General features: G+C 39.9%; 3 protein-coding genes and 1 long non-coding RNA gene across 4 annotated transcripts; 1 reads left to right on the top strand and 3 right to left on the bottom strand.

Moving 5' to 3' along the window:
• Positions 1–25: 25 nt before the first annotated feature.
• hps4 (HPS4 biogenesis of lysosomal organelles complex 3 subunit 2) lies at positions 26–6295 on the bottom strand. The gene is made up of 12 exons (XM_067603691.1): positions 5905–6295; positions 5323–5413; positions 5062–5205; positions 4849–4956; positions 4377–4493; positions 3771–3865; positions 3617–3689; positions 2728–2852; positions 1945–2608; positions 1571–1697; positions 1144–1255; positions 26–856 (listed from the first exon to the last, which is right to left on the bottom strand). Exons 1-12 carry the CDS (start codon positions 5934–5936, stop codon positions 685–687), a joined length of 1860 nt encoding a protein of 619 aa, XP_067459792.1. The 5' UTR covers positions 5937–6295; the 3' UTR covers positions 26–684.
• Positions 6296–9460: 3165 nt separating this feature from the next.
• On the bottom strand, positions 9461–12490 carry LOC137192749 (uncharacterized). The gene is made up of 7 exons (XM_067603672.1): positions 12225–12490; positions 11927–12101; positions 10990–11060; positions 10736–10909; positions 10559–10656; positions 10408–10479; positions 9461–10325 (listed from the first exon to the last, which is right to left on the bottom strand). Exons 1-7 carry the CDS (start codon positions 12238–12240, stop codon positions 10182–10184), a joined length of 750 nt encoding a protein of 249 aa, XP_067459773.1. The 5' UTR covers positions 12241–12490; the 3' UTR covers positions 9461–10181.
• Positions 12491–12507: 17 nt separating this feature from the next.
• Positions 12508–13187, top strand: LOC137192758 (uncharacterized). The gene is made up of 2 exons (XR_010930628.1): positions 12508–12601; positions 12865–13187. It is a non-coding gene; the product is annotated as an uncharacterized lncRNA (long non-coding RNA).
• A 1889-nt stretch (positions 13188–15076) lies between these two features.
• On the bottom strand, positions 15077–16932 carry cox6a1 (cytochrome c oxidase subunit 6A1). The gene is made up of 3 exons (XM_067604167.1): positions 16777–16932; positions 15473–15615; positions 15077–15386 (listed from the first exon to the last, which is right to left on the bottom strand). The coding sequence occupies exons 1-3, from the start codon at positions 16877–16879 to the stop codon at positions 15297–15299; spliced, it is 336 nt and encodes a 111-aa protein (XP_067460268.1). The 5' UTR covers positions 16880–16932; the 3' UTR covers positions 15077–15296.
• Positions 16933–17611: the final 679 nt, after the last annotated feature.

Here is a 17611-nt window from a genome sequence, read left to right as displayed (position 1 = left end):
AAGTAGCTCACATAAGACTCAACACTGAAAGGATCACGTATTCATTTAATTTCCACTAATGATGCACTACAGTCTATCACAGTGGTCCCCTACTCAGTAACATTACAATACATTCTTTTTTTTTAAATGACACTTTTAAGGAAAAAGGAATAGAAGAGTAGTTAAATAACACTTTTTAACCTAAGAGCTGATTTAAAAAAAAAACAAAGTAATTTTAATAAAAGCATTTATTGTAATTTTTTTTAGAAGATGTGTAATAAAACCGTACAGTTTTGCAGTAATGAGAAGCATGAATCTGAAGGATTAAATATTAAATACAACAGCAATTACTACATTCACTGTGTTGCAAAAAAAGTTGCAAAATGTGTTCAGTGTGTGAACAGAAGCTTATTACTGTGGGAAAAATGTCATCTTTAACAAAACAACTTTAATATTATTGTCATAGCAAATTCATAGTTATAATACAAATAGAACAATAAGAATAAAAACTTCTGCTGTGAGTTTGATTGCCATAATGATAGGTAGCTGTTAACATCTGCAGCTACAAGACAGAGGAAGCCTTAAATCATATTCTCAAATCTTCTCTGTTGATTTTAAGGTTACTCTCAGGACAGTTCTTCAGATTTTTAACAAAATACTTCCCCTCTTACGGACACTGAGAGCGGGCGTCTCCTCGCCATCGTGTCAGAGCAGGTTAACCCCGTGTTTCATCAGTCTGTGTCGAGCCTTGCTGGGTAGGGAGAAAGCGCTGTCCTGGTGGTTAGGGATGCCCGAGTTCCTCAGTGATCCCCCGTGCTGCAGGAAGTAAGTCTCCTGGGCCACGCTGCGGGTTCCATAGATAGCAACGCCGGCACTCCTGCGGTGAAAATGTCAGGCACATTTACATTTCAAGTAAAACAAAATGATGACATGCAACAGAAAAAGAGCAACATAATAAAGAGGCAACAATAGAAAGGTTTTGTTTTCCGGTAGATGTGAAGGTTGGCGTGTGATCTGCACAAGTAGAGGAAGAACATTTGTTTGGGATGTGATGATAGATGTTGATGAACTGACAGATCCATCCCCAACCCCCGACTTCTACTTAAGGAGCCATGAAAGGCAAGAAACCCCCAACCACCACCAGCACATCACTGCTGTACTGACCTGATAATAGCCTCCTGCAGAGTTTCAGTGTTACAGAAATGCGAGTGAAGAAGTGATATGGCTCTCACAAAAGGATGCTCCGGGGCTCCCCCTGGTCGACCAGACAGGTTGGCTACAGAGACACACAATAACAAGAGGCTGCAGTACCTGCACCACATTAACCTGGACAGGCATGCCTACTGCACAAAGGAATGCTGATCACAGTCTTACTAATTAGCCGTTAGCTCATGCAAAGACAAACATAAACTACCGACACCCCCACCCTCCCTCTCATACCCCAAGTAGAGAGCTTATACTAACTCTAGCAGGAAAAGTGAAAACTGGGAAACTGGAATTTCATTAAAAAAAAAAGATGCAGAGCAAGTAAAGACAGATACAAGAAGAGTGAAAGAGGGAATTGAATGTGAGAGTATTGTGGGGGCCTCACATGTCAGTGTGCTCTGAATGCAATCAAAATGGGCAAAGATGTAGGGTCCTGGAGTAGCTGGGGCCCCTGGAGAGATGGTCCTCAGATGGGCCTCCAGTCCATTCAGCGACGCCAGGCAACTGTGATACTAAATACAAACCATAAAAGCAGAGCTGACTGGCTGACAAACCATATATTTGCATTAAAAGGCAAATTAGTGCACTCATGTACTTATAAACTGGGAGAACTGACTTAGAACAACGTCGTGTTTGATGCTTGTTTTGCACTTTTTCTAAAGGCTTTTTTGGATTCAAATTGACATAATGCTGCTTTGTGTTCACAAACTTTCAACATAATAATGTGATGAAGGATTAGAGTAATCAGTTGTTTCTCACCACTTCTTCCATGGAAGCTGTGTCACTCAAGAAGTGAGGCTCCACCAGCAGGGCCAGTACCAAGCCTTTAACTCGGTGCAGGTACAGTGTCATGGGGACCAGCGGGCTCTCGTCTGCCTCGTCAGAAGCACCAGGGACAGGAGGGAGATCTCCCATCTTAGCCTGATGGTCTTCTGCACTCCCGCTGTCACGTCCGCTGGCCTCCTCCAAAACCTTATTGTCATTCTCAGACTCCGTCCCTTGGAAGTCAAATACTGTCCCACAAACTGCGTCTCCATCTGCTCCATTGATATGGGAGTTTTCTTTGAGCACAGAGCTGTCTCCTTCATCATGTATCTGGCCGCCTCCATCACCATTGCTGTGAAAACTGTGATAATATGACTCGTCCAGAGCCTCCTCCTCTGCTTCATGGGAGTGTTTTCCATTTGAGAGAGGAGGCTCGAGGTGCGATGTGGGTTGGAATGGATCAGTGGTGCCCTGTGATGGAGCTGGGCTGATCACTGAGTTGTCTGACGATGACAATTGAGGGCTGAAGGACACCTTCTGGGGAGACTGGGAAGAACCTGGATCAGATGGCTCAGACTCAGTGGAGGGTGTGTCAGATAATGTTCTTGACAAGCGGGTCTTCTTTGGGGGAGTGTCTTTGTTTGGAGTAGAATAGGACCTGGAGGATGGAAAAAGTTTAAGAATTATGTGGAAATGTTAAACAAACGTCCTGAATTAAGGAGCTTGCGTAACTCAAATACTTTCTGTAAACTGAATCTCATTAAGGAGTTACAGTACCCTAATTCTCTGTCGACAGGAGCAGACTGCAGGTACTGAAGTTCAGACATGGTCAAGAACACGGTGGTGGAGCTGACAGCACCACCGAATGAGCTGGAGGTGCTCGGTCCATTGGGCCTCTGGGCCTAAACCAAAATCGAGACAGTTGCTTAACACGTTTTTTGTTTAAAAAAAAAGTTAAACATTTGGGGAAATATGCTTATTTGCTTTCTTGCTGAGAGTTAGATGAAAAGATTCATACCACTCATATGACTGTACTATAAATGTGTAGCTGGAGCCAGCAGCCGGTGAGCTTAGCTTAGGATAAATACTGCTAAAAGGGGGAAACAGCTAGCTATTAAGGTACATTGCTGTTTTTACACTAAGCAAATGAGATATGTTAATTAGAGAGCTATAGAGGTGTTGATAGGTGAATTTTGATACTTTTGGACATACCCAAGTTAGCTGTTTCCCCTTATTCAGGTCTTTGTGCTAAGATAAGCTAACCAGCTGCTGGCATCAGCTTCATATTTAGCGTACAAGCATGAAAGTGGCATCTTATTCTCATATAACTTTTAGCAAGGAAGTGAGTTTGCATATATCCCAAAATGTCAAATTATTCCTTTAAGGACTGCAGCAAGAGTCCAAGATAATATTTCTGTAATGTGCCTTTATGAAAATGTCTGTAGGAAACAATGTAAATCACTTGTTAACTAAAGTCGCTTTCAAAGTCGTTCACTTTTACTAGTCATTATTTAGTAAAAATTAATTAGTGAAAGATAATGTAGCAGAATGATAAGTGGTCAGGCTCTTGATTGATATTTTAAATGTGTTATGCACATCTATATAAATGTCCATCTGTTTGGAAGCCCTTGGTGAGAAAAGATTTGGTCTAAATCTCATGTCACACCTTGTTGTGTGTTTCACTCTCATGAACCATGACCTTCATTGTGAGATCTGGGGACATCTGCGTGCTCACAACTCTGTGGAGGAAAGAGAGAAAAGTTTGGTTTAAGAACATTTTATTTATCTGAGAGGTGGACAGTGTCAGAATGTCAGCTCACCTTCCTCTGAAGAGAATACAGCCTGCTAACACTAGAGGGCAGCGTTGGCAGGCCTGAAGAATGAGGGCAGCTTTAAGCAGCAGAAGTGGGTCAACCTGAGGAAAAAAAAAATCAACTTATAACCGACTGAAAGTACACAAACTGAGAAGCGAAAAATATACAAGTTATAAGATAATACCTTTATCAGTACAACACAACACATTTGTGCATGTGGACAAATGATGTTTTTGAAGTTATGTCATCTATTGTGTCATATGACTTGGCCCATCTCAGAATGTGCTTTGCAAATGCTGGAGAATTGTGCCAAACGTGGGATTTGACTAAATGTGCTTTAAATGTAAGGAAGAAAGCATTAACAGTGTAATTAAAACTGCAAATAGTTTAGTTTGGTAATAGGTAACATTTCCTGGATTTACTGGCATTACGTTGGTTGCACATCAGATTCTATTCCTCAAGTACAATAAACACAGAGAAATGTGTGTCTTGGTATTTGTAGCTGCACACTTGCACAATGACACAGGATATTGTGACATAATTATATCCTGTCTCTAGATATCTATCTGCTGCAGCAATGCTGGTCAGTTGCAGACAACATTTCATACGTACATTAGTTGAGTCAATGGTCCTCAAGCAGCTGAAGATGTGATGAAGCTCTGAGGACCCTGCTTGCAGGTGTGAGAGGTACAGCGCCCATCGAGCAGCCAGAGTTTCCTGACTGTTAAGCTAAAGGGTGAAAAAAGTTCAAATGAAAATATGCAGAGACAGATAATCACTTTCTGGCATCAAAGCTGCATGAAATGTTTATAAAATACATCTGAGTTCATTGATCCTCTGCCAAAAATCATATAAAACTAAACCGAAGTGCCTGCTGGTTTGATAATAAATAAAGCCTTGTTTCTCTTTTATTGTGATTTTGTTCAAATAAACTGCTGTAATTATGTTGGTCTGTAACTCTTATCTTTGACTTGATGCGGATGCAAGTCATCCTTAGAACATAGACTCTTTATCTCTGTGGGACGAGTCAGACTTTTGAACTACAAGACTACTCTGGGAGAACTTTGACAGCTGAAGACTGCACCTGGTAGCTCTGGCGGACGGAGCCATTGTAGAAACAAAAGAGGTTTATGAGCTGATCCAGGAGCTCACAGACACTGACGGTGGGGACTTCCACTGGACAGCCCAGAGCCTGGGAGTAAAAGAAAAAATAACTATCAAAGACTCATATTCAGGACAAAACAAAGTCAGAAATGGCTTGTAAAGTTGCAGCTGGACCACCTGTGAGCTCACTCACCCAAAAGAAGTCATCTCTCATGCGGATGGCGAACTTGTTGCGGCGCAGCCTCAGTATGCGAACAGGAGAGGAGGAAAGCTCAGAGACGCAGCGGCCCACGCCAGCAAGCTGGCCACAGAGCAGTTCCTGCCGATCTACAGGGGTCTGCCAGGAAGACATGCAGAGATGATCAAGTTTACAGCGACAGAACTAAAACCTGTGGCTGAAAATATAAACCACCAAAGTTCCTCAATATTAGGCAACAGTTTGTGGGAGTCAAACCTCTTCAGGATAGAAGTAGCAGATTCCCTCTCTTGTAGGGTCACCCTCTCCTTTGACCTTGGATCCATCGTATAGGAAAAAATATCTACACCTGCCAAATAAATAGACAAAGAGATGTCTGAATTTGTCATGTCATGGCTAAAAAGGAAACAGAATTTTCACAGGCTTCAGTGCGATGTGTTTGGTTTCCGTAAATGCAGCCTGCAGGCTAATTACATTAGGCAGATGTTGTTTTATGACATCAGTTCATTCAAAGTTGCTGTTGCGATGCTCCAGTACATTTGATGTACCAGATGAAACAGCAACATCTGCAGTCAGGGTGGACTCTGAAGCCTGCAAACTGTGAATGGCAGCACATCTACTATAATGTGTAGGTCAGGTTTCATGCAAAAAAAATCAGGTTTGGTTTACAACAACAACAACAACAATAATAGGAATCATTCAGCTTAGAGGGTTTAGCAGAAGACAGACAGATCAGAGTGGTGGAGTGGTCTGCACCACAGATCTGTAACTGTTTTCTGGTCCAGTCTGCAGGTTGAAGTTGTTCCAGCTATGAAACTGGAAGTAGAGACTGAATCTTACCTTATTGAGTCTGGCGGCATAAGCTCCGCCATCGCCGACAAGAAGCCCAGAAAAAGCCAGATGTTCTCCAGTCATCAGTTATCTCGTACCCATGTAAGTTACTCTCAAACCAACAAACTGAGGATGCACTCAGACAGAAAGAAGAAGTGAATGTTTCAGCTGCGAGTCCGAGTCCGAGTCAGAAGTCCTCTCACACCGCAGACTATTTGTTGTTAGTGCAGCTAGAAACAATATTTACTACATATCAAAGCCCGACAGCGAGGGACAAGTGTTTACAGCCACTGTTTATACTCCAATGGCCATTAAAATGAGTCAGTTTGGCAGATCTACTGCCACTGGAGGAATGCAGGTCAGTCACACGCAGTGGCAGTCATGTGAAAGTACGGCAAGCGTGCTGGGACAAACCAGTGCGCCATTCACAAAACAACGCGCCATAATAAGCAGTGGTGGAGGATGTATTTACATATTTTACTTGAGTAAAAGTGACACCAAGTCCATGTAAAAAAATAAATAAATAAAAGTCCGTTACAAATACAAATATTCATAATTTAAGTGTAAGTGGTGGCAGTGGTAAAATTACATTCATTTACAGCGTTATTATCTTGTTAATACACACACTTACACACACACATAGTTTATTTACACTCAAATTTATATTCATATCTATATTGGTATTTATACTTCTATTTATATTCTTCTCTTTTGCACACACGTAGTTTCTATCATGTCAGTATGCCAGCACATAGTGCACCCCACTACACAGAGATGTAAATTACAGTGCTTTTCTTACAGTTATGTTTGTGTTTGTGTTTAATGTTTCATGTTCATGTCTATTGCTTTTTCTGTTGACATCTGGACCACATTGAATTCATTGTATTTGCTACTTGGAAATAAATCTGATCCTGATTTCATTATTACTGATGCAGTACTGTGTTATGTTCTGGAGCAATGGATCTTATTTTATAATATGATTATACTTTGTACATAAAATCTTGATCTACCAAGTATAGCTGTCAGATAGTGGAGTAAAAGTGCAGTGTGGAAATACTCAAGTGAAGTAAAAATACTTTAAAAATGTACCAGAGTAGTCTACAAACTTGAGGAAATGTAATTACTTAGTTGCACATAGTAGCAAAGTGGCTTTTAAAAAAAAAAAAAAAAAAAAAAGACCATAATTAAGGACCAGTGCACTATAATGTTTTCATCCATGAAAGAAAGGGAAAGAAAGTTGGAGTATCCTATAATTCACTGCTATCTTCACACTTATAGTATAACTAGTGTGAATAATCACATTCACAGCAGAAGGTTAAATACAGTTTCATTCACACTGGTATAATTAGCGAGAGCTTTCAGTGCTCATGTCTGACTTAAATGAGTGTTTGGCTTGTTTGTGTCACACAGAAGGTCACTGCTGTTGTTTCAGACACTCTGCCCTTCAGGTCAACCTTTTTTAATGAGGCCTGTCTCAATCAGTTAAACCCAGTCAGCTCATCTTTGAGTAAACTCTGCAGCATTCAAGGAGCACACAGTTCAATTTAATGTTCACCTTGTCCTAAACGTGGCTTTTAATAGAAATGTGACTGACCTGTAACCTGGTTTCAAATTAAGTCAAGTTTAATGTGCATGTTGCTTGATCATTTCCTCATATGTCCTGCAATAATGTGAACCATTTGGTCCGTCTGGAGGTTTCATCAACCTCTCCAGTTTAACCTGTCACAGATCCTTTACAGCCAAAAGAGGGTGAAACTGTATATAATGTGTATTTCACCACAGATACTTCAGCTCATGGATAGATTATTTTTCTGGAGGTAGACAGACAGACACCATCACATGGAAATGAACATTCATCTGCAAGAGGAACATGACAACAACCAAATAACCAGAATCATTTGATGTTACTTCAAAAAGCCTGTATGAGACATGAGAGATACCTCCTCATACTATCAGATGTTGCAGAAGTTTCAGTGGAACAATTACACCATCAGAACATGGATTAGATTCATATGAATGAATTCAGGTAATAAAGATAAATGTGACTTCTGAATGTGATGAAGCTGATGTGTCTCCTGAAGGGGAATTGGCTCTGACCTTTATTTGTCATTATTAGTCACCTGAACATTGGGGTAATGAGTCTACAGCCTTCATTTTACTGATACAACTGTGAACAGGCTACAACTAAATAAACAGATGTAAGAAAATAACCTCAGCTGCTTGACTTCTGTTTGTAATGTTTTTGCTTGAGTTAAATTATATTTGACTTATATTTGACTGATTTATAAAGAAAGAGAAACACGGACATCCATGTTAAATTCAGGGAATGTCACGTGCTTACACCGAATATATAGCCGAGCTATTAACTGACATCAGACGTAAACATATAACGCTTTGCTGTAAATTCCCCTTTGAAGCCATGATTAATCCTATTTTCAATGCTCGATTGAGGACGTCTTCAGAAGTTCACCGTGCACGCGCACAGCTCTGTCAGCCAATGACCGGATTAAAGCTCGACCATATAAACTGCAATCAGCTGCTCAGGACACAGGTCTGCAGAGGTGGACTCTTAAGTCAGGATTCAAGACTATATCCTAGATCGACTCGTGATCGTTGGAGGGGGAAGATAGCAGGCTCTTTGCTCCCAGTAATGTCGATAACCCTTCCGCCATTTTGAATTTTCCTCCAAACATCCGTGCATGAGAGCCGACCACACTGTGTTGCTGCAGGATGTCCAGACTGACTGCAACCTGCATGCTGCTCCTGCCACTGAAGAATCTGGACACTGTGGGGTTCAGTTCATGTTCAGGATTTCTCATCACATCTGTCTTTATCGAATGAGCCCCAGACTTTTCCCCCCCAATATCCTCATTTTACCAGAAATAACAGTTTATATGTAACAGAGCAAAACAATTCAAGTCAGTGCCATATGGGGCTTTTTATATTTAATTTTTATATGACGTTTTTTAGTAGTAGTAGTAGTAGTAATAGTAGTAGTTTGGTGTTGTGGACTGGATGTCCCCATTAAAGACCTTGTGGACCACAAGATTCATCATCTCAATTTATATTTCTCAAACTATTCTATGCTGTAGCCAGTGCATACAAAACAATAAATAAATAAATGAAATTTAAAAAAAATTCAAAGAAAAAAGATCAAATTAACAAAAAAACTAACTCATAAATATATTAAAATAAACAATTAGAAGCAAGAGAAACCTAATGCAGAAAGAATGTGCAAAAAAAAATACGCAGAATATGCAAAAGAATAGTTTTCAAAATCAAACAGGTATGATGTGATGGTGTGATGTAAAACCAAACAGAGCCTTAAAAAAAAAAAATATTTTCACCCGCCTGTAAAAAGATGACAGAAACAGGGTGACAGAGTGTGACTGTAGAAAAAGAAATAAACTTGGTCATTAAATCATTACATTTAAAAATCAATATTGACCAGTGAGGTTTTCCTCTGGTATTTCAATAAGAGAAAGACCTTCACAGTGTAAAAAAAAACATTTTCAAGTCTAATGCAAATAATACAGTGGAAATAAAGCAGAATCTATGCTGCTGCTGCTGGAAACCAGTTATGTGTTTACTTAAGACTACTTGTGACTCCACACTCCATCACAAGCTTTACAGCGAAGTGATCACAACAGTAGTCTTGACCAGTCAATTTAGTCACCTGACCTAAATCCAACTAAGCATGTGTTTCACTTGCTGAAGACCAGACTGCACAACCCTCCTGTGGATCCAAGCGCCATCAAATTAAAGCAATTCATTGTTTCACTCTTTCATTTCAAATCCAGTGTGCTGGAGTACAGAGCCAACACAACCAGTGTGTATCAGTGGTCTTATAGTTGACAATTGTACTGTATAATTCATGTGATGATTGGAATCCTCCTGGGGCATGCAGTGGATCCGTAGGGGGCTCCACTTACAAGCCTGTCTTCATCACCCTCCACCCTGAACCTCACTGGGCCTCGAGCCGGCTTAGGGACAACTCTGGCCGAGACAATGCTGGGATTGAAATAACCTTTGGGCAACTGACACAGTCTGAGGATTGCACTAGATGACTTGTATACTGTTGCATGTTTAGAGTTGCGCGGTGCAATACTGCTACATGAGGAAAGGGTCACATGTTGTTGCAAACTGGAACCTAATGGCAGATTTGTCAGAAACATATAAGTTATACAACACATCATGTGAATTGAGGAATTTATTACAATGGTCTAACCTTAAATAAATCAAATATTGTTATAACATAATACGACAGTAAAATAAAAACACATCAGTCACATCAGCTGCTTATCGAGTAGTAATAATTCTTTTTCCAACTTCCTCATTTTAAGTGCTCTGTATGCCATCTCTTGATCGCGGTTCTCAATCTCCTTTTTGAGGTAGCAGCAGTAAAGGGCCTTTACATCATCTGTCTGCCTCTGTAAAAGAAACAATATCTGTGTTTACACTGTTCTGACCCCTCGTCATCACTGCCACCCAATTCTGACACCTGAACCTCACCTCTGCACTTCTGCCAACAGCTGTAGCACATCCTGAGTTGGCCCTCTCCTGGAAGTTACTACTGTGCACATCCTGCAAAAAAAAACAAACTTCCATATGTTAAGTATTCAAAAACAAACGCCTTAAAAGATACATGTTTAGAAGCGCTTACCCCTTCTAAATTAGTGTCACTGACGTCAGTCTCATCACTGCTCAAGCTCTCAGGTTCAGTCTTAGTTACAGGCAGGAGGAGGACAGGGTGGCCTGACACTGCAGAGGTGGAGGCCAGATTTGAATCAGGTCCTGAGAAATCCCAGATGTTTTTACAGAAGCGATAAAGAACACCTACCACTGATAAAAGAGCTGTCAGATCCAGTCAGGGGCTCAATACAGGCTCCCCCGGGGATGACCTCCACCCTCAGCGTGTTGTCTTTGTGCTGCAGCACGTCCTCCTCTGCGGAGGTCAGCGACGGCGTTGCTGAACCCCCGCCATCTTTTATCATGCCAGCCCTTCTTCTTTTTGCTGCATAAGGATAGATTTGAGAGTTAAAATACTCCCCTGGAAAGTACAGGGGAAATGTTGACTTGCAATAACAAGGATACCTGTTTGCACTATGTTTTTATGTTTGACTTTCACTTGCTGCCAAGTCCTTTTGTAGCCGCTGTCAGATACCCTGAGAATGAAAAAATACAATTTCAAATGTCAGTATTGTGATGGTGGATTGTAACTAAGTACATTACTCAAGTTCTGTAGTTAAGTCCAATTTTTAGGTAAGTATTTCCATTTTATGCTACTACTGCGTTACATTTTAGAGCAAAATACAAACTGTAATTAGTTTTCTAGTTAGTTTTCATATAATACAACACATTGTTTGGTATTAAACCAGTAGTTTCCAACATTTTTATCATGTTTACCTGTGAGCTCTTCTATAAAATCAGTGTCTAGTTGTGGCTCCTTGTCATTTTTCAGATATCTACGAGTTGTAACAGCTCCACCAAAGAGACGTTTCTCTCCAAACTTCTCACATGGTTTAATTTCAGTAGATGTTCAAATGATCCAATGATTCGCCAAAAAAATCAATGATTTGAGATGAAAACAGATTTGTGTATCAGAACTTTGCTTCTTCTTCTTTCCTCTCCCATTACTCATCTCACAACCCCTCAGATTTATCTTGTGACCCTTTGGAGGAGCCCAACCCCTATGTTGGGAACCATCAGTAAAACAACAACAGTAAAGGTGTTTCTTACACATTTAAGCATCGGTATTAATAATGTAATATATTAAATTAATTTCATGCATCAGTCACAGAGGATTATTTACAATACTTTTAATGGTAAATTTAGTTAATAATATTTCTGTACTTTTACCTGAGTAGGATTTAAAATACAGGACTTTTGTTTGTAATGGAGCATTTTTTACTATTGCAGTTCTCCCACTACTGCGGTACTATGTCATTATTGTAAAGCCCAATTTTAGGAGCTGAATTATTGTTATGAATCAAGTTAAATGATCCACTCTTGAGTGAGTTCATGCTCTTACGCATTTATTTTATCAGCAATTCTCTGCCAGGCTTCTTCCCTCAGTTTAGAGGCACTTGTAGTGTTGGATTTGGCCGTCAAAACCTCTTTTTCCTCTTCATACAACTTCAAAATGAGCCCCTGCTCTTTAGAGCTGAAAAAATGCGCCCTCTCGTGTTTTTTCATCGTCTGGAAGTCTATAAAACACAAATAAATAAATAGATAAATAAATAAAGGCACTGCAAATGTAAAACGATGAGTCAAAACTATTGATTTGTTTAATGGATTAATCTGAGAGCTCTGGTACCAGGTCTCCTCACCTCTCTCTGTGTTCATGGACTGTAATCCTGGTTTCGGTGTGCGACTACTCTCCCTTTACGGCAGAGCGGGCGCGCGCAGTTATCCGAGATGTTTCAATGCTAGATTTAGTGATCTAATCGGGATCCACGATCGTGAAACGCGATAAACCCGAGCTTAATCGATGCGGCAGGTCTTTCCGGCACGCTTCACCTTATCAGAGACGGTCTGAAGCGACGCAAATGAGGAAAGGATAAGTGTCAGATGAAGCTGCATATCAGCGAGCTTTGTTAACCCTGGATTTTCTAATTCGGCTTAAAGCGCGTTCACAACAAGGAGGTGGAGTCTGCCACAAAGAGCAGGTCACGTGTGAGTCCAATTTAGAGCATTGTTCTTCATGGTAATTTAATTCAATAACTAAATGACTAAAATTATATCATAATGACAGATTAGGACACAACTATAAAGCAACAACTGAAAAGGTACCAAAATATCAACAGTTCTATAGTTCTTTCACTGGCAACCTACCACATAAGGTTAAACCTAAGGATTTTTAATATGGTTACCTACAGTCAAGCAGTTCAATAAACTGCACCTGTGATGTCCCCTGGGTAATCTGGGATTTCGATCTGTTACTAACCTGTGTCTCTCCTCACCCTGCAGGTGAATGATTGGAGTAACCCCGAACATCTGGCCTGGTGTCCCCACTTAAGCCACTGCTACTTCTCCCTTCAGACACCTGTTCTGTTTTGGTTTTGATATGCTGCCTTAGTTAGTTTCTTCTTTCCAACACCCATACACATATACACACACACCATTCAGCATTTACACATCCTACTGAGACCACTGACGTCCACACTTCACACTTTAATTACTTAGCACATTCTGTAATTTGGTTCAGTTGGCACTTTATACTGATTTAATTTGGTTTCATTGATGACATTTGGTTTCATTCTGTAATAAAGATTTCTTTTGTTACACATTCATGATGGTGTATCTCCCTTTTGTAATGGCCACTTGAGCCATTGAGAAAATATTTGAGGTTATGATGGGGCAGGTACGCTGGCAGCCAACGCTGGAGTATTCTCCATGGACAGGGTATAGTATTTGTAGTGTTTTCAACATGTAAAGGTCTGGGATGTAATGATACAAGAGAAATATTGACAGACACTGGTTTTAATTTGTTTTTTTTCTTCCCCTGTGGAGAATGTGCCATTTTTTATAACAGTTAGAGATATAACCGAGTTCACTTCATGTTGTATTTGGCCTCTTTGTGCAGATCCTGACCTCAGTGGTATTAGATTTATACACATAGAGCTACTTTATGATTTAATGTGCCTTTATCACAACTGATAAGTTGACTTGTCATGACAGGAAGGGCCCATAACATTAACAATGACTAAGCAGCTACACTGAATTCAGCCATAGTTCATTTTATTATTTACACATGTGCTTTTCCTACTGTGACATGTCAAAATGTCTGCTGTGAAGACAAAGTGTCTTCGGTTTCATTTAAAACTATTTTTAGGAGGGGTGTGTGTGTGATTTGTCTTTTTTTCTTTTCTTTCTGGGAAAAAAAAGATTCTAAAAGGAGGGAAGAAATGTTACACATAACATGTAAATGTGACCTGATCCCAGCATAAATAAAATGATATATTTAAAAAAAATATTTAAAACTCAATCATAGACAGAAAGCATAAGCATAAGTTAGGTGGAGATATGCTTAGAATTAATTATACTGTGTAACATTGCCATACTCCATTTAGTAAGACATGATATGGTGTAATTTGTCCCACAGTAACAGATGGGGGGAAAAAAAACAAGCCAAAACAACGCAGGAACTTATTTGGGATCCATGATGATTTGGGAATGGGATTAAATTTGTAGCAACTCCTGAATTAAGTCAAGATATTTAAGGGTAAGGCTTGTACAGTTTAAAATGTTACATCATCTCTACTGGACCCCGAGTAGGTTACATAGATTTGGTTTAAAACATTCTGGATCCTGCTGGAAATTTAGGGGAAATGAAGGTATGCTGGTACATACGTTGTAGATATGCCCCAAAATTCATCAATTCTGGATGAAGATTTACTGTTATATTGTTAAAACCATAAATGTGCAGTTTGTATTCTGTCCAAAACTTTATATAAAAGGACTGGACTCAGATGGCTATAATAATCAGACAGCAAATCCTTCTTAGGAACTGGGAGACACCTGGACAGCATCCTTTAAAGGACTGGGTGACTGAGTTAGGAAAAGTTGTTGCTTATGAAAGAATGTCTTACAGGATGCACGACAAAACAGAGAAATACCCCCCCCCCCCCCCCCCCCCCCCCCAATGGGGTATGTATATTTCTTTTATACATGTGTGAGTTAAAGAACACTGATTTTGATTTGCATGTGAGAGATATGCTTATTATAGATTGCTTCATCCTTACTTATTGTATTGTCTTTTTTAAACTGGTTTTATTTCTAAGCATGCCAACTCATCTTTAGGTTGACCCCTCTTGTTTCAGTGCTGGGTGGGAATCATGTGTTCTGGTCATTTTTCTGTTGCACATCATCTAATAAATGCATAAAATTCTGGTAAAATTAAAAAGGTATGCATGTGCTTTAGAACTCATTACTGTGCACACTAGTGCACAGGCCTGCTTCATAGGTGACATTTGACCCGGCACCAGTGTTACTTATAACTTTAACAATGGTTAAGATCTATTTTCAAGTGCCCGAATAAGCCATGAGAGTGTTTCAGTAAGCCAGCAAGCAAGTCTTCCATGGAGAAGCACCTATTCCTTTAAACAATAATTAGAAATTAAAAACCTGGAACACTACATTTACACATGGACAGACAGAAGAAATAAAACATGAACTGAGGTAATAATAATAATAGTTATTTTATTTATGACAGTTCAGTTTAAGCGGACATTCTGTTTAGTGGTCCAGAGCAAAGAAACTATTGGTTCAGGTGCTCAATGATGAGAGCACAGAGGTAAAGGAAAAATGAAAAGGGTAAACTGTGAATGAGAGTGTGGTCCAGTAAGAAATGCAGATGGAGGACTGGTCCCTGTTCCAGTTATGAGGTCTGGAGGGAGGGTTTACTCGTCATGGCCCTCATAGCCATCAGGAAGGGCATTCAAATGTGGGTTGTGGAAAAGGCTTTTGTTGCCATCTCCCCAAGGGAAACGCTGCAAGAACACACAATAAGAAAACACACGATTAAGTAAAAATAATGATCAAAATACTTAAGACTGGAATGTGAATTAAGTCAGACCTTGCTGCGGATGCGGAGGTGGGAGTAAGGGACGAACTCTGGCTGTTCGTGGCTATGCTGCTGCTCTTTCAGGTACATGTTCAACATGCACACACCAACACCAGGAAAGGCGACCACAAAAGTGAGAATCTTCCATGTCCTGGCTGGAGAACAAAGAAATTATGATTCATATAACAAAACGATTACGAATTCAAGGACACAAGGTTTGCCGAGAATAAAGAGGGGAACATAAAATGGGACATGAGAAGATGACGTTTCTTTATGTTGTTTAGAGCGTGCATCCCTCCTGCTGACATTAGGCAAGATTTTAGGTAGTATAACTGTTAGTACAGCTGCAACGATTAGTCGGGTGACAGAAAATTAATCACCAACTATTCTGATAATCAATTAATGTTTTATAGTCATTTATTGAAGACCAAAAAAAAAAATCCCAAATTTTCCGGTTCCAGGTTCTTGAATGTGAAAATTTTCTGGTTTCTTTAGTCTTCTATGACAGTAAATCTTTGGGTTGTGGACAAAACAGGACATTTAAGCTGCATCTTGGGCTTCGCGGAACAGTGATCGCAAATAGTGAAAAATGTTGATCAGAGCCCGAGATGACGTCCTCAAATGACTTGTCATGTCCCGACCGACAGTTCACAACCCAAAAATATTTAGTATTCTGTTCCTGAGGACTGAAGAAAGCAGAAAATGCTCACATTTAAGACGCTGGAATCAGATAACTTGGAGACATGTTTCTTAAAATATGACTTCATTTCAAATATAGCTAGTAGTTTATGATCGAGGCCTGGAGTCTGTGGTCTGGATTGAAAAATATCATTGAAATCGCCCTTCTTTCAGTTTTCATGAGCAAAATGAAAGGATCAACAAATGAGTGAGTTTAAACAGTTTTAAGGCTTTTACTACGACACTTTTTCATAAATGTAAGTAGTGAAACAACGGAGAATCCGCCGCTAAATATCATTATTTGTTTCCCTGACTTTCCCCTTCACCCTGAACTGGACGCTGCGAATCAGAAGCTAACTTCAGTGTCATGTCGCTGCTCCACATTCAAGCCACGTAAATACCAAACTGCAATAAGCTGAAAGACAGACTTTCTGAGTTAACTTACGGGCTGAAGTGACGGTATCTTAAGGTTAGGAAGCGGATGTTTTGAGCAGCTTCTTCTACATGGTGCCCGCTCAAGGATGTTAAGCTACTGCTAATGCTAACTCTGCAAGGTCACTCTCAAAACTAAACACGCAGTCGTAGAAGAAATTTACATTAAACACAACATGCGGGTCATAATGTGGTGCCATATTTACCTGCTTGTTCGCCGTGACCGGCAGCAGCAGCAGAGAGCTGACGCCGGGTCTGGGTCAAAGGAGACCTCAGCAACATCTGAGTGAAGCGTCCGAGAGCGGCCATTTTCCTTTCTACTGACGACTGCAGAGACCGGAAGGAATATGTATAGAGAGGTCACGTGAAGGTGACGCACAAATAGCTCTACCGCGTCACTCAGTGGCGAGAGTGTGAACAGCAGAGAGAGACTCAGAAAACTCAAGTTTGATGTTTGATGTGATGGATACAATGTGGAGAAATATAAACTAACACTACAACGCAATGTAGAGTCAGAATATAAATATATAAGTACATATTCTGACTCCACATTGAAGAGAAGAAAGAAAGACAAGAACAGATGCATGGATAAGTAACTATTAGTAAGTAGTAAAGTTTATTTAGTTTGACATCTTTGACACCTGCTTCACAAGAGTAAAATAGTTAAAAAAAAAAAAAAAAAAAAAAAGTAAGACCATAAAACAGTAAAAACAAACAAACAAAAAAAACAATAAAACATAAGCAACAAAAAACCTTAAAAACACACAGAATTACAGACACTAGACAGCACGAGGTGTGACAAAGGCCAGTTTGAATAGATGAGTCCTCAGCTGCTTTTTAAAGGCATCAACAGAGACCAAAATCATACATGTATAGGAAGAGTGTTCCACGGTGTTGGAGCCACAACTTCAAACGCATGATCACCTTTTGTTTTCGGTTGAGAGTGAAGGACAACCAGTAAGCCCTGGTCAGAAGACCTCAGTTACCTGCTGGTTTTTAAAAACTTTAAAAAAAAATATACAATATGAACATCTACTATAT

Source organism: Thunnus thynnus, chromosome 2, assembly GCF_963924715.1.
Source record: "Thunnus thynnus chromosome 2, fThuThy2.1, whole genome shotgun sequence".
Lineage (NCBI taxonomy): Eukaryota > Metazoa > Chordata > Actinopteri > Scombriformes > Scombridae > Thunnus > Thunnus thynnus.
Note: the sequence above shows the minus strand (reverse complement) of the source record. Positions and strands in the feature narration are given on the sequence as shown.

What these genes read in the sequence shown, in the direction of transcription:
- hps4 (XM_067603691.1), bottom strand. Translation starts at nt 5,936, where the DNA reads ATGGCGGAGCTTATGCCGCCAGACTCAATAAG. An exon ending in GGACCATTGACTCAACTAAT is followed by an intron (nt 3,866 to 4,376) that starts GTACGTATGAAA and finishes TTTTTTCCTCAG; the next exon opens with GTTGACCCACTTCTGCTGCT. An exon ending in CTGCAGGAGGCTATTATCAG is followed by an intron (nt 857 to 1,143) that starts GTCAGTACAGCA and finishes TTTTCACCGCAG; the next exon opens with GAGTGCCGGCGTTGCTATCT.
- LOC137192749 (XM_067603672.1), bottom strand. An exon ending in TAAAAACATAGTGCAAACAG is followed by an intron (nt 10,910 to 10,989) that starts GTATCCTTGTTA and finishes ATCCTTATGCAG; the next exon opens with CAAAAAGAAGAAGGGCTGGC. An exon ending in CTGTTGGCAGAAGTGCAGAG is followed by an intron (nt 10,326 to 10,407) that starts GTGAGGTTCAGG and finishes TTTCTTTTACAG; the next exon opens with AGGCAGACAGATGATGTAAA.
- cox6a1 (XM_067604167.1), bottom strand. Translation starts at nt 16,879, where the DNA reads ATGGCCGCTCTCGGACGCTTCACTCAGATGTTGCTGAGGTCTCCTTTG. An exon ending in CGGTCACGGCGAACAAGCAG is followed by an intron (nt 15,616 to 16,776) that starts GTAAATATGGCA and finishes TTTGTTCTCCAG; the next exon opens with CCAGGACATGGAAGATTCTC. An exon ending in ACCTCCGCATCCGCAGCAAG is followed by an intron (nt 15,387 to 15,472) that starts GTCTGACTTAAT and finishes GTGTTCTTGCAG; the next exon opens with CGTTTCCCTTGGGGAGATGG.